This window comes from Pinus tabuliformis, chromosome 1_2 (assembly GCF_031772625.1).
Source record: "Pinus tabuliformis cultivar Carrire ecotype Pingquan chromosome 1_2, CPIR1, whole genome shotgun sequence".
NCBI classification, from domain to species: Eukaryota; Viridiplantae; Streptophyta; class Pinopsida; order Pinales; family Pinaceae; genus Pinus; species Pinus tabuliformis.
Window position 1 is genome coordinate 9,540,359 of NC_142298.1, and position 11,444 is coordinate 9,551,802.

General features: G+C 40.0%; 1 protein-coding gene across 1 annotated transcript; it reads right to left on the bottom strand.

Moving 5' to 3' along the window:
* Positions 1-371: 371 nt before the first annotated feature.
* Positions 372-1,214, bottom strand: LOC149204053 (uncharacterized). The gene has a single exon (XM_089397023.1). The coding sequence runs from the start codon at positions 1,212-1,214 to the stop codon at positions 372-374; it is 843 nt and encodes a 280-aa protein (XP_089253149.1).
* Between the last annotated feature and the right edge of the window lie 10,230 nt (positions 1,215-11,444).

An 11,444-nucleotide genomic window follows, 5' to 3' on the forward strand; every position in this document is an offset into this window, starting at 1 on the left:
GAAACTTTTTATTAAGGAAATAAAAAGTTTACATTGCATATGCTACAACATCTCTGTTTGCACTATATGGCTATTTTGTTTTCTCCACAACATAACATCCTGCCTTTTGCAAGTGACCAGCTGTTCCTTGAGAGGAAAGCTTCCAAACTGCTTAACCTTCTTTCCTGTTCTATCCAGAAACGAAATTCCCTTTGCCTAAGAGGGCTGAAAAGAAACATCCAAAAACCGGGTCTCCTCGAAAGAGAGGAAAACAACCCTTACAAAAACGAGCATATTGTATAAACTGCCATATAAACATATCATAAAAAGTCTTTGCTATTGTTCTCAAAAAGGAATATTAATAGCTTTTTTAAAAAACACTGCCAAAAAGATCAGAAATGTTGTTCTTGGGGCGGTTGTTCAGATCTGCTGATCTGTCCTTGATTTTCCTCTATGATTTGCCAGCTGCCCAGATTCTGCCACAGACCTTCTTTAGAAAGTTTGTCAGCTGTATCATTCCGTTCCCTGAAAATATGACATAAAGAGAACCTGTTAAAAGAAGATTTCAATACCTGAATTTCCTCCAGCATAAGTTTTAAGATTTGGTTTTTGCATGTGCTTTGTCCATTGACCCATCTGATCACATTTAATGAGTCTCCGAAGATCTGAATTGTGAGGGTGTTCCTTTGGATGAGCCAGCATAGGAGGAGTTTCAAAGCGAGCATTTCTGCATAGTTGTTTGAACCTGATCCTAAACCAACAGAGGCTTTAAGGATGTGATTTGAGTTTTCATAGATGACTAGTCCTGCTCCTGCTCTGTTATTTTGAGAAGCTCCGTCGAAATAAGCCCAGGGAACTCCTTCTGTTATTTGAACTTCTGTATAACGTCTTTGAGGCTGGTTCTCCTCTGCTTCAAGAATACTAGTATAGATAGAAACGCTTTGGATTGTTGAGATTGTCACTGGGGTTTCCTTATCCTGGAAGATACTCCTATTCCTTGCGATCCATACCCCCCAGCTGATGATCAGAGGTAGATTACGCATGTTCCCATTAGGATATAGTTGCCACCACTTCTTCCATACCTCTTGCAGGTTATCACCTGCCCATTCTAACTTTTTATTCAGTAGATTTCCTGCCTCTCCCCATATCTTAATAGTTTCTGTGCACTTAAGGAACAGGTGGTTTATGGATTCAGCTTCAGACTTGCAAAGGGTGCATCTCCCAGGCCCGTGCATATATCTTGACTACAATATGTCCCAAGTTGGGACTTTACGTTTTAAAATGCACCAAAAAAGAAGTTTTGACTTTGGAGGGCTTTTAAGTTTCCATAAATGTTTCGGCCACCATTCAGGAGTTCCCCATCCTTTCCTAGACATGAGGAATTTGTAACCGCACTTTGGTGTATATTCCCCCGAGTCTGCATGCGCCCAGATTAACTCGTCCTGGCTGTTATTCAATCTCACATTGGATCTAGAAAGTTCCTGAATGTAGGTTCTCCATTCGTTCCTCCATCTTTGCTCTAATTCTAAATCTTCTTCATTTTTCCATGCTTGACCCCAGATGGTTGAATGTCCCAGTTTATCCACCTCACTTAGGAAAAGTATGCCTTTGTTCTCTAAGTGTTGGACTAAACCAGGTGGTAGGGCATAATTTTCATTGCAGCCTACCCATGGATCCTTCCCTATCTTCACGTTGTTCCCATTCCCAATCTTCCATGCCAGTCCTTGTTCTATCACTTTGAAAGACTCCACAGTAGCTTTCCATATCACAGAGACGTTCTTTTTATTCTTTGTTGGGTTCCTGATCCATTCTTCTAATGGAACCGGGTCTATATATTTTCTTTTAACCACTCTCGTCCAAAGATTTTCCATCTTAATAAGTCTCCACCCTGATTTAGCTGCCAATGTGAGACTGAAATCAGGAAGGCTTTTTATCCCCCAACCTCCCCAATCTTTTGGCCTTGCCACTTTCTCCCAGGCAACCCATGGGAGAACCGCATTTTCTTTAGAACCAGCCCATAAGAATCTGCTGCAGATTCTCCTTATTTTCTCCAAAACTCCTTTTGGAACCCATGTTAATGCAGCCCAGTAGACTGGTATGGCCAGCAACACAGATTTGATTAGGGTCAGCCTCCCTGCTCTGGATAGCCATTTGAAGCTCCAATGAGTTATTTTTGCTTCGATTTTTGCGATCAACCAGTTCCAGTCCTCTTTCCTATAAGCATTCGGCTTCAACCAGAACCCTAGGTACTTGAAAGGGGATTCCATATTGCACATTCCATAGGGAAAAAAAGAATTGATCTGAGCTTTTTCTTGTCTGTTTAGACCTTCCTCTATGATCTGTGATTTCCTGGAGTTAATCTGCATTCCAGTTGCTTTCAGGAAAAGATCAAGTATGTATTTTAGTTCCTTAATTTCATTTGAGGCGCCATTTGTAAAAACCAAAATGTCATCTACAAAAAGAAGGTGAGATATATTCATATTTACCGCTGCTTCTATACCTTTTACCTTACCTTCCCTTTTGGCTTTTTGAATCAGTTGGCTTAATCCTTCAGCAACTAGGAGAAATAACAGGGGGGACAGGGGGCATCCTTGCCTCAAGCCCCTCTGTCCTTTAAAGAAAGGAGTGGCTGCACCATTGATGAGGATTGCATAGTTGACATTTGTGATACACCCCATAATCCATCTGATAAAGTCCACTTTGAAGCCTAGATGAGTTAATAGCAGACAGATATATATCCAATTTATCCTATCATATGATTTTGATAAATCTATTTTTATGACTGCTCCCTTCTTATTTTTCTGCTTTACGCTGTGAAGGACCTCCTGTGCCACACCAATTGCTTCATGTATTTGCCGACCGTTCAAAAACCCAAATTGTTCAGGTGAGATATGCCTTGATAGAATTGGTTTGATTCTAAGTGCTATTACTTTTGCAATTATTTTGTATATACTGTTGCATAATGAAATAGGCCTAAAATCCTCAAAGGTTTCAGGAGCTTCCTTTTTTGGGATGAGAGCTATGAAGGTTGCACTGAAGGGGATGTAGATCTCTCCGTTCCTTCTGGATTCCTCTACTACTTCTGTTATTTCTTCTCCTATCAGCTCAAAGAAATGGAGAAAGATTTCTACAGTCCAGCCATCCGGTCCGGGACTCTTCTCTTTTGCCATAGATTTAATGACACTTTCCACCTCCTCCTTTGTTACAAGGTCCATTACTTGCTCCGCTTCTTCCTCCTCCACATACCTATGGAAACATTGCGTTGTTTTGATGACCTCGACGATGGTGGCCTCACCTTGGTCTGCAAATAAGGATTGGAAATGGCTCTGCCCTAGAGCTGATAGAGATTCAAACGTCTTAGCCTCCCTTCCTTCGTCATTTTTTAAGTTCCAGATGGTATTTGCACTCTTCCTCCCTTTTGCATAGTTGTGGAAGAAACTTGTGTTTTCATTCCATGCTTTGAGCCAGATTGCTCTACTCTTGAGTCTCCATTCCTCCTCCTTTGCCAGCAGAATTTGATTTTTGAGCTTCTCCAGGGATAGTATTCTCTCTTTTGATTCCTGTGTCGCATAGCCATCCGCCTCTATGCTCTCTAGCTTTTGAAGGTCCTCATTTATCCTAGTTATTTCCTCAGTCTGCTTAGTTTTCCTGTATTTTGCCCATGAGATTGTTGCCTTCTTCAGCCTTTTGAGGTTTTCCATGAACAAGAATCCTTTATCCTCAGAGGATCTTCTGTCTGGGTGTATCCAGGTTTCTTTGAAAAGTTTATTATATGATTCTTCTTGCAGCCAAGATGCATTAAATTTGAAAGGTGCTGGTGGCTTAGGGGGTGTCTTGGCGAGTTCAAGGTAAATTGGAAAATGATCCGAAGGTCCCCCCTCTTCAACCCATTGCCTAAATAATGGAATCATGGAAGATAGGTCCTCATTAAGTAGAAATCGGTCTAGTCTCTTCACCGCTCTTGCTTCTCCTACTCTTCTATTCCTCCATGTCGACTTTAGCTTGATGAGGTTAGCTTCTATCAGATTGTTTTCTATTAATAGGTTCTGGAAGAAATCTGTTAGCGAATCCTCCCTTGCCACTGGACCCCAAGCCTCCGCTCTTCCTAATGAGAAGTTAAGATCTCCACCCATCAACATGTATTTACTCTTCACTAATGAATTTGCCATCAAATCATTTCAAAATGGTATCCTTCCCTGACAAGGTCCATATATATTAAGAATGGTTAGAGGAAAATCAAATTCTGGTGATTGACATTCCATTCCCATCACCTGCTTCATTCCCCACTGGTTCCTTATCTTGATTCTCCCTTCTCTATAACCTACAGCCAGCCCTCCTGAATGACCGTCTGAGTCCATGGCTGTAAAATTCCAACCTGTAAGGAGGGCATTTAGCATCGATTCGATTTCTGCTCCCTTCCCCAGTGTCTCCTGGAGTAGAAGGACATCCGCCTTGGAGTTCATAACCATCTCCCTAAGAGCCAATTTTTTGGGTTTACTGGCTAAACCCCTACAGTTCCATGAGGTTATGATCTTTTTAGAACAGTTTCAGGGCCCTGCAACGCTCTAAGTGCCCCAGTAATTGACTGTTGCTTCCCGTCTGCCACATCATGTTTTGCTTTAACCTGGGCCATGGAAAGATTTGATTTCCTTCCCCTTTTTTTCCTAGTCTGGCTCTGAGGGATAGATGGCTCTATGCCTCCCACCGAGGATATAGGGTCGGGTTTATTATCCTGTGAACGAAGGTTATAAGGGCATATAGGGTGAGAGGCCAGGGAAGAAGATTCAGGGCAGCACCCATCACAATTCAGATCTAAGGAGGGAATAGCTGCTGAAATTATTTCTATACAGTTTTCCAAATTGCATCCATCAGTGTTTGCATTTTTATCTTTATTATCAGGAAAAGAGTTTATTATGAGGGGATCAGGGACCAGACATTCATCTCTATTATCTATAATAAAGAAAGAAGGATTATTAGGATCTAAACTTGTACCCTTAGAGTCCTCGCCTGAGCTTGGATTTTGAGTTGGTGATGCTTCTTCGGGGGGTTCCGGAACTGTTTTAGCAGTCTTGTGCTCAGTACCTTCTTCTGCCATTTTGTTCGGAGAATCCTGAACTTCTACATTCTGATTCTGCCTCCCCTACTGCGGGTCTAGCTCCATATTTTCTTCTTCCTGATGCACTGAGTTCTCCTTTTCCAGTCGAGACTGGATCTGACTGTTTTCTTTCTCTGAGCACGCCTTCGTCCTCTAAAATCTTCTCCTCCGCCTGCCTAAGGGGCATTCCTTAGCCAAATGTCCATAGACATGGCATCTATGGCAACGGAAGGGCAAAAATTCATAATCCAGAATTTGTTCGAAGACATAATCTTTATATTGGAGATTAATCTTCTCTTCTAACCCTCCACTTGGATTTAAGCTAATTAGGATCCGAGCCATGGCTCTGTTATGTGTTTCCAGGAAAGACATGTCTGCCTCCAAGAATGTGCCTAGCCTGTTCCCGATAGCTTTGAAAATCGACTCAACCCAGAGGAAGGATGGTAACCCTGGTGCTCTTACCCAAACCGGGAAGACATCGGTTTTTTCATGATTTGCATCGAACAGAGGGCTCCATTTCTTGAACAGAACCGGAATGTTCCCGAGAGCCCAATTTCTCTTCACGACCCACTCTGCTACCTCTTTGTTCTCAAAGCGCACCATGAACCATCCTTTGGCTAATGTCAAGACCCTGAAATCTTTGATGAGTTCGGACTGCCAGTTTTGCTCCCCCCAAGATTGGATGAAATCAGATGTGAATTTCTTACCCCTTGCCCTGCCGACCAGTGTGCATTCGGCTACCTCCAGAGCCTCTTCGATCTGCACGTCCATGCCCAGTACCAGATTCCCTCCTGACTCCTGGGATTTGATCAATCTCTGTTTTTTCCTTTCCCCCCCTTTATTCTTTGTTTCTGTGTCAATATCTCTTAACTCCTTGTTCTCCTCGTGCCCTCTTTGAGTTTCCAGCCCAGAGATCAGGGGTAGTGGTCTTGGCTCAGGAGTGGCCACTACCGAGTTGTTTATAGATAAAATAAAAGGCTCAGATGGGGATTGATTTGTTACCTGAGTACCCTGGTCTGATCTGTCAGTTTTTCCCCTTGGATCCTGATAGCCTTCAAAGCCGAGGTCCTTCCGCCCGTCTTTCTTCTTTGGTCCGTCCGGTCCCTTAGCGATGGAAGCCCTTGTAACTGGAGCGATCCTTCCCGCACCACCTTCAAGACTTTGCCCTAAATTCGACCCAAGGTTTACTATGTCCTCTAAGCCTCCAGAAAGAATCAGACCTGTGGACACGAGTTTCCCTTTGCTGCCGTGGGATGGTTTGTGGAGACCTGCATGTAGATCTTCCTCGCTCTGCCTTTGGATCTGTTGCAAACCCTTAATCCCCTGGTGAACAGCTACGATCCCTTCCAAATCCTTGGGCGATTGTAAGAGGGTTTGATTTAATCTTATTGATTCCGGAGAAAACAGAGAAGAAACTAGGGTTTCCACCGTTCCAAAGTAACGCTCGATATTCTGAGCGGTAGGGTCTTTCCCCCAGACTGAAAGAATGTCCTCCATTGCTGGATCTAGGTCTATGAGCTCATCAGAGTTAACCATGGTTGCGGTTGCGGATCACAGGTTGCTTGTCGGCTGTTACTTTCGATGAAAACGCTGTCCGCTCGGATCCTGTTCCTTTTTCCTGTGGTGAAACCCGTCAAAATTTACTGCTGCCCGAAAGCCTCCAGGTGTCTGTCGTATGGCGACCCCTGACCTCCACTTGCCATTTCCCTGTCACTATCACCGTTGTAAAAAACGAAAGGCCGTCGCCTCATTCCCTTACTTACCTGATGGGCCCTAGGCCTTGGCCCTACGGCCCTGGGTCCAGCCCATCCGCCTACTACCGGACCCTCATTCCCTCTGTTGCCATCCTTTCGGCACCTCACCCGATTTTTCTATCTCCTGACATAAGACAGCTCTACTTATTTCTAAGTCATTTCTAATTTTTATTAAAACTCAATATATAAACTATTAAATTCTGATATATACTCATTCCCCATCGTTATTATATATAGTTATCATATTTGTACCGAAACTTTTCTATAACACTTCCTTACTCAAATTATAATCACTGTATTAGTAATAATAAATCGGGAAACAAGTAATTTCGCAATAAATTTTTCTCTTCCCACTGAGTAGGAAAGTTCTCATCAGATTTTTGTAGTAAATTTATTTCAGGTTATTAAAATGGTTTAAAAATAAAAAGTTCTCATCAGATTATTGTAGTAAATTTATTTCAGGTTATTAAAATGGTTTAAAAATAAATAAATAAATCTATTTGACTAAATTCTGGATGGGTAAGAAAGGATAATTTTAAATTTTAAAATGGTCAATAAATAAATAAATTTATTTCACTAAACTCTGGAGAAATAAGATAGGATAATTTCAAATTTTATAAAAATCTAAATTATTTGATTATGAATAATATTAATTGGAAACTGTATGATTATAAAATATTATTATAAGATTATTACAAATTTATTCCAAATACAAAAATTCTAGAAATTAAATTATTACAGATCCATTCCAAACACTAAAATTCCAAAAACCAAAATTACATATTTTTTTATCACTTAAAAAGAAAAGAAATTCAATTGCTCTTCTCATCCTCAAATTTTGGACAATTTATTAGACTAAACCTACGTTACCTGATGGATACCGTTGACTGGGAAGCTCTGTAATCTTGTAATAAATTTCCATGGTGTTATTGTTGTCGGAGATTATAAGAACACCTCAGAGTTTCAACGATTTGCATTTACTTGTAATTAGAGAAAATCCATGCTATTTGACCAAGAGGATTAACTGGGAAGTAGGTAAACTTATACTAAATTCTATCCTATCTGGATTGAGTGATACAAGTATTAATTTTTTCACCTTTTGAGTCCAATTTAAATTAAAATAATTATTGCAGTCCCAGTTAAGTTGAAGTCAATATTCAAATTATATTGAAACATAGTATTTTTATCAAAATATTTTGAATTCTAACAAAATCAATATTTTATCATTTTTTTCACAATTATAAATTTAAAAAATATTTTGAATTCTAACAAAATCAATATCTGGCCATAACTAAATTAATTATTTTACAATCCAAGCAAGTCTTATCATCCATCTTTTATTATTAATAGCAGGAAAATAATTCCTTTCCGGAAAACGCTTACCCTATTATTTCGTTCTCACTCTAATTACAACAGTCCATAGAAAAGCAAAGAAGTTAAGAATTCTCTTCTATTATTCTCAACATGGACATGCCATGAGAATATGGCGACTTGTCCAGTAAAGACAGAGGACCTCGTACAATTTTCTGAAAGGCGGCCAGGTGACCAGGCTCTATAGTGACATCAAAATTCGCTAATTAATTTTTAAGTAATTGCTAGGAAATTTTTATTTTTATTTTTATTTATTTATTTTATTTTATTTTATTTTTATTTTTATTTTTATTTTTATTTTTTTTATTATTTTCGAAGGTGGCAAAACCTATCATACTCAGGGGTCAAACCAACAGTGAGGACAGCCATCTCTCTGGCTGCTATCCGCGAATGTCGGTTTGACTCATCACCGTTATCAAGGAAAACCACGCCACAGGGTTTCACTCCTGCCAGATGCCTCTGGGTCTTGTGCCATTAACCTATTTCCTTACGTCCGAGGAAGACGAGCTCTTAACCAAGCAGAAGCAGTTTTACGGCATACTCCAGGCGGTAATTGTTGGGAAATTGAACAACTCCAATTATAAAAATATTTAAATGTTTTTTAAATAAAAATAAATTTAACACTATCAAAAACTTTAAACATTCAAAACACTTAAAAAATATTAACCTTAATTTTTAAATATTTCTATTCTTTTTAAGAGGTAAATATCACCTCCTACACTATTTTCAAAAGGATAGAGTTGATCAATGTATTAAAAGAAGAGTTGTCTTTAGTATGATTTTTTAGATTTTTTAGTTGATTTTTTTTTTTTTTCAGAAGAAAAAGCAATATATTTATATTGAGGCAATATAAGCAGCTCTGTTGGGATACAATAACATATGGTTCCAAGAGTCGGAAACCAGACTGTGGAGGGTCAAAATTTTACAGATATTGTGAGTGAACCTCACCATAAAACATAGAGACAACCAAATTGACCCATTAAGCACAAAGAAATACACAGATCCATGCTACAAGGAAGTCTGATATCCAGAAAATCAGAAGAAGGCATACAAAAAACCAAAACTGCATAGATGATACCAAAGCCTGCGAGCACTCAAGAACACTGCAGCCTCCTTGGGATCGACTCATAAAGAGCAGAGATGTTCATCATAACAGACTTGAAAGGAAGCTTAGAGTCATCGAAAATCTTGCGATTCCTCCAATTCCAAACACTCCATAAAGCAATGGGAAGAATGATTCGCTTAGATTCTTCCTGCCTTCCCCACCACGCGAAAGCTGCACGAGTAGAAATAAAACCAAGGTGAGGAAAATGAAAGGAAAAAGCCAAATCATACCATATTTGTTGGGTTGCCTCGCATTTGAAGAACATATGAAAGTTTGACTCCTCATCAGCTTCACAAATCACACATCTACTAGGGTCGTGCCACCATCTCTTCCTCAGGTTTTCCCATGTTAAGTTTTTATTGTAGAAAACTAACCATGAGAAAATTATCATTTTGAGAGGGCATCGCTGTTTCCAGAACACCATCGGAAATATCTGTCTTGCAGGCATATTCTTTTTGGAAACAAGATCGAAATAGATATCTTTTACTTTTGTTGTTGAATGAGAAGGGGATAAAGACCAAACTAGGTGATCTTCTTGCCCATCACGACTGATCCCTCCTTTCCTAATAGCATCCTTGACGTTATCCCAAGTTGAAAGCAGAGCAACAGGAAGTCCAATATCATCCGCATTCTTCAAAATAGGCAGAGAGCCCCGCCATTCCGCAATGATCTTATCCCAAGTGAAAAGGCCCATTCTGTGAAGAACGGAAAGAAGATTGTGTGTGATTGGGAGGATCCCCCTGTAGCCTGCAAAAGGATCGATGCCAATAAAGATGTTCCTACCAGAGTATATCCTCCATTTTAGGTTCTTTAAGAAGTATGGCCCATTTTTCCTGAAGCTGTACCAAATGGCGGAGCCCTGTTTTATTCCCATTGAGCCGGTTCTGAACCAGTATTCCAAACTTCTTCCTTTCAAATACTTCTGGTGGATGATAGCACTCCAATGTCCATCTCCAAAGATGCCTCTCCACATAGCTTTGCAGACCAGAGCCTTGCCGAACAATCTTTGATCCATTAGACCCCAACCCCCGAGCTTTTTTGGCATCAAAATGCTTTCCATTTTGGACAGGTGTATTTTGCTGCAATCAGCCTTGGCACCCCAAATAAATTTAGCAGAGATTCTGTTCATGGAGTGAATTATGCTAGCCGGAATAGTATACAGATGAGCCCAGTAGACCGCTAATTGCATTAAGACAGATTGAGTGAGGATAGCTCTGCCTCCCATAGATAAAGACCTGTGTTCCCACATCGAGATCTTCTTAAAAAATCTATCAGTCAGCCAATACCAGTCATTCTTTGAATAAGCTTTCGCTTTAAGGCGAAACCCCAAATATTTAATTTCGTCTTTCAAAGATCTTGATTCGATACCAAAGAGCTGAGATATCCAAATAATCATATCCCTGTTGGAATCATTGTGGTAAAGAAAGGATTTTGCCTTATTTATATTGAGCCCCGTCGCTCTTTGAAATCTCTCGAGGATATTTTTCAGGCAAATCCATGATGCTCTGGATAACATTGCAAAAAGAAGGACATCATCAACGAACAAATTATGCGATATGAATACCTGCTTACAAATCTTAATCGGCTCGAATAATTTTTGATCAACTGCTTTGTTGATGTGTGTACTCATAGAGTTCATGGCTAAGATGAAGAGAAGAGGCGAAAGAGGACATCCTTGGCGCAATCCCCTTTCCGCACGAAAAAAAGGCGATGGAATACCATTTATGATGACCGCATAGTTAACATTTTCTATGCAAGCCATGATCCATCGAATAGAATTGGATTTCAAGCCAATCTTTGCCAGAAGACATTGCATAAACCCCCAATCCAAACAATCATAAGCTTTCTGAAGATCGATTTTCATAATGGCAGCCTCTGAGTTGTGGGAGAACATAGAATGAAGGCACTCCTGAGTGCTGGCTACAGCATCTAGAATATTGCGTCCTTTTAGAAAAGCATGTTGATTAGGAGTTAGATAAGATGCCAGTGTATCTTTGATTCTTTCAGCTATAATCTTAGTGATGATCTTGAATGATATGTTGCATAAAGAGATCGGTCTGAAATCTTGAAACGAATCAGGCTCTCCTCTTTTAGGAATAAGAGCGATCAAAGTGGAGGTAGTGTGGTGGTGAATGCTGCC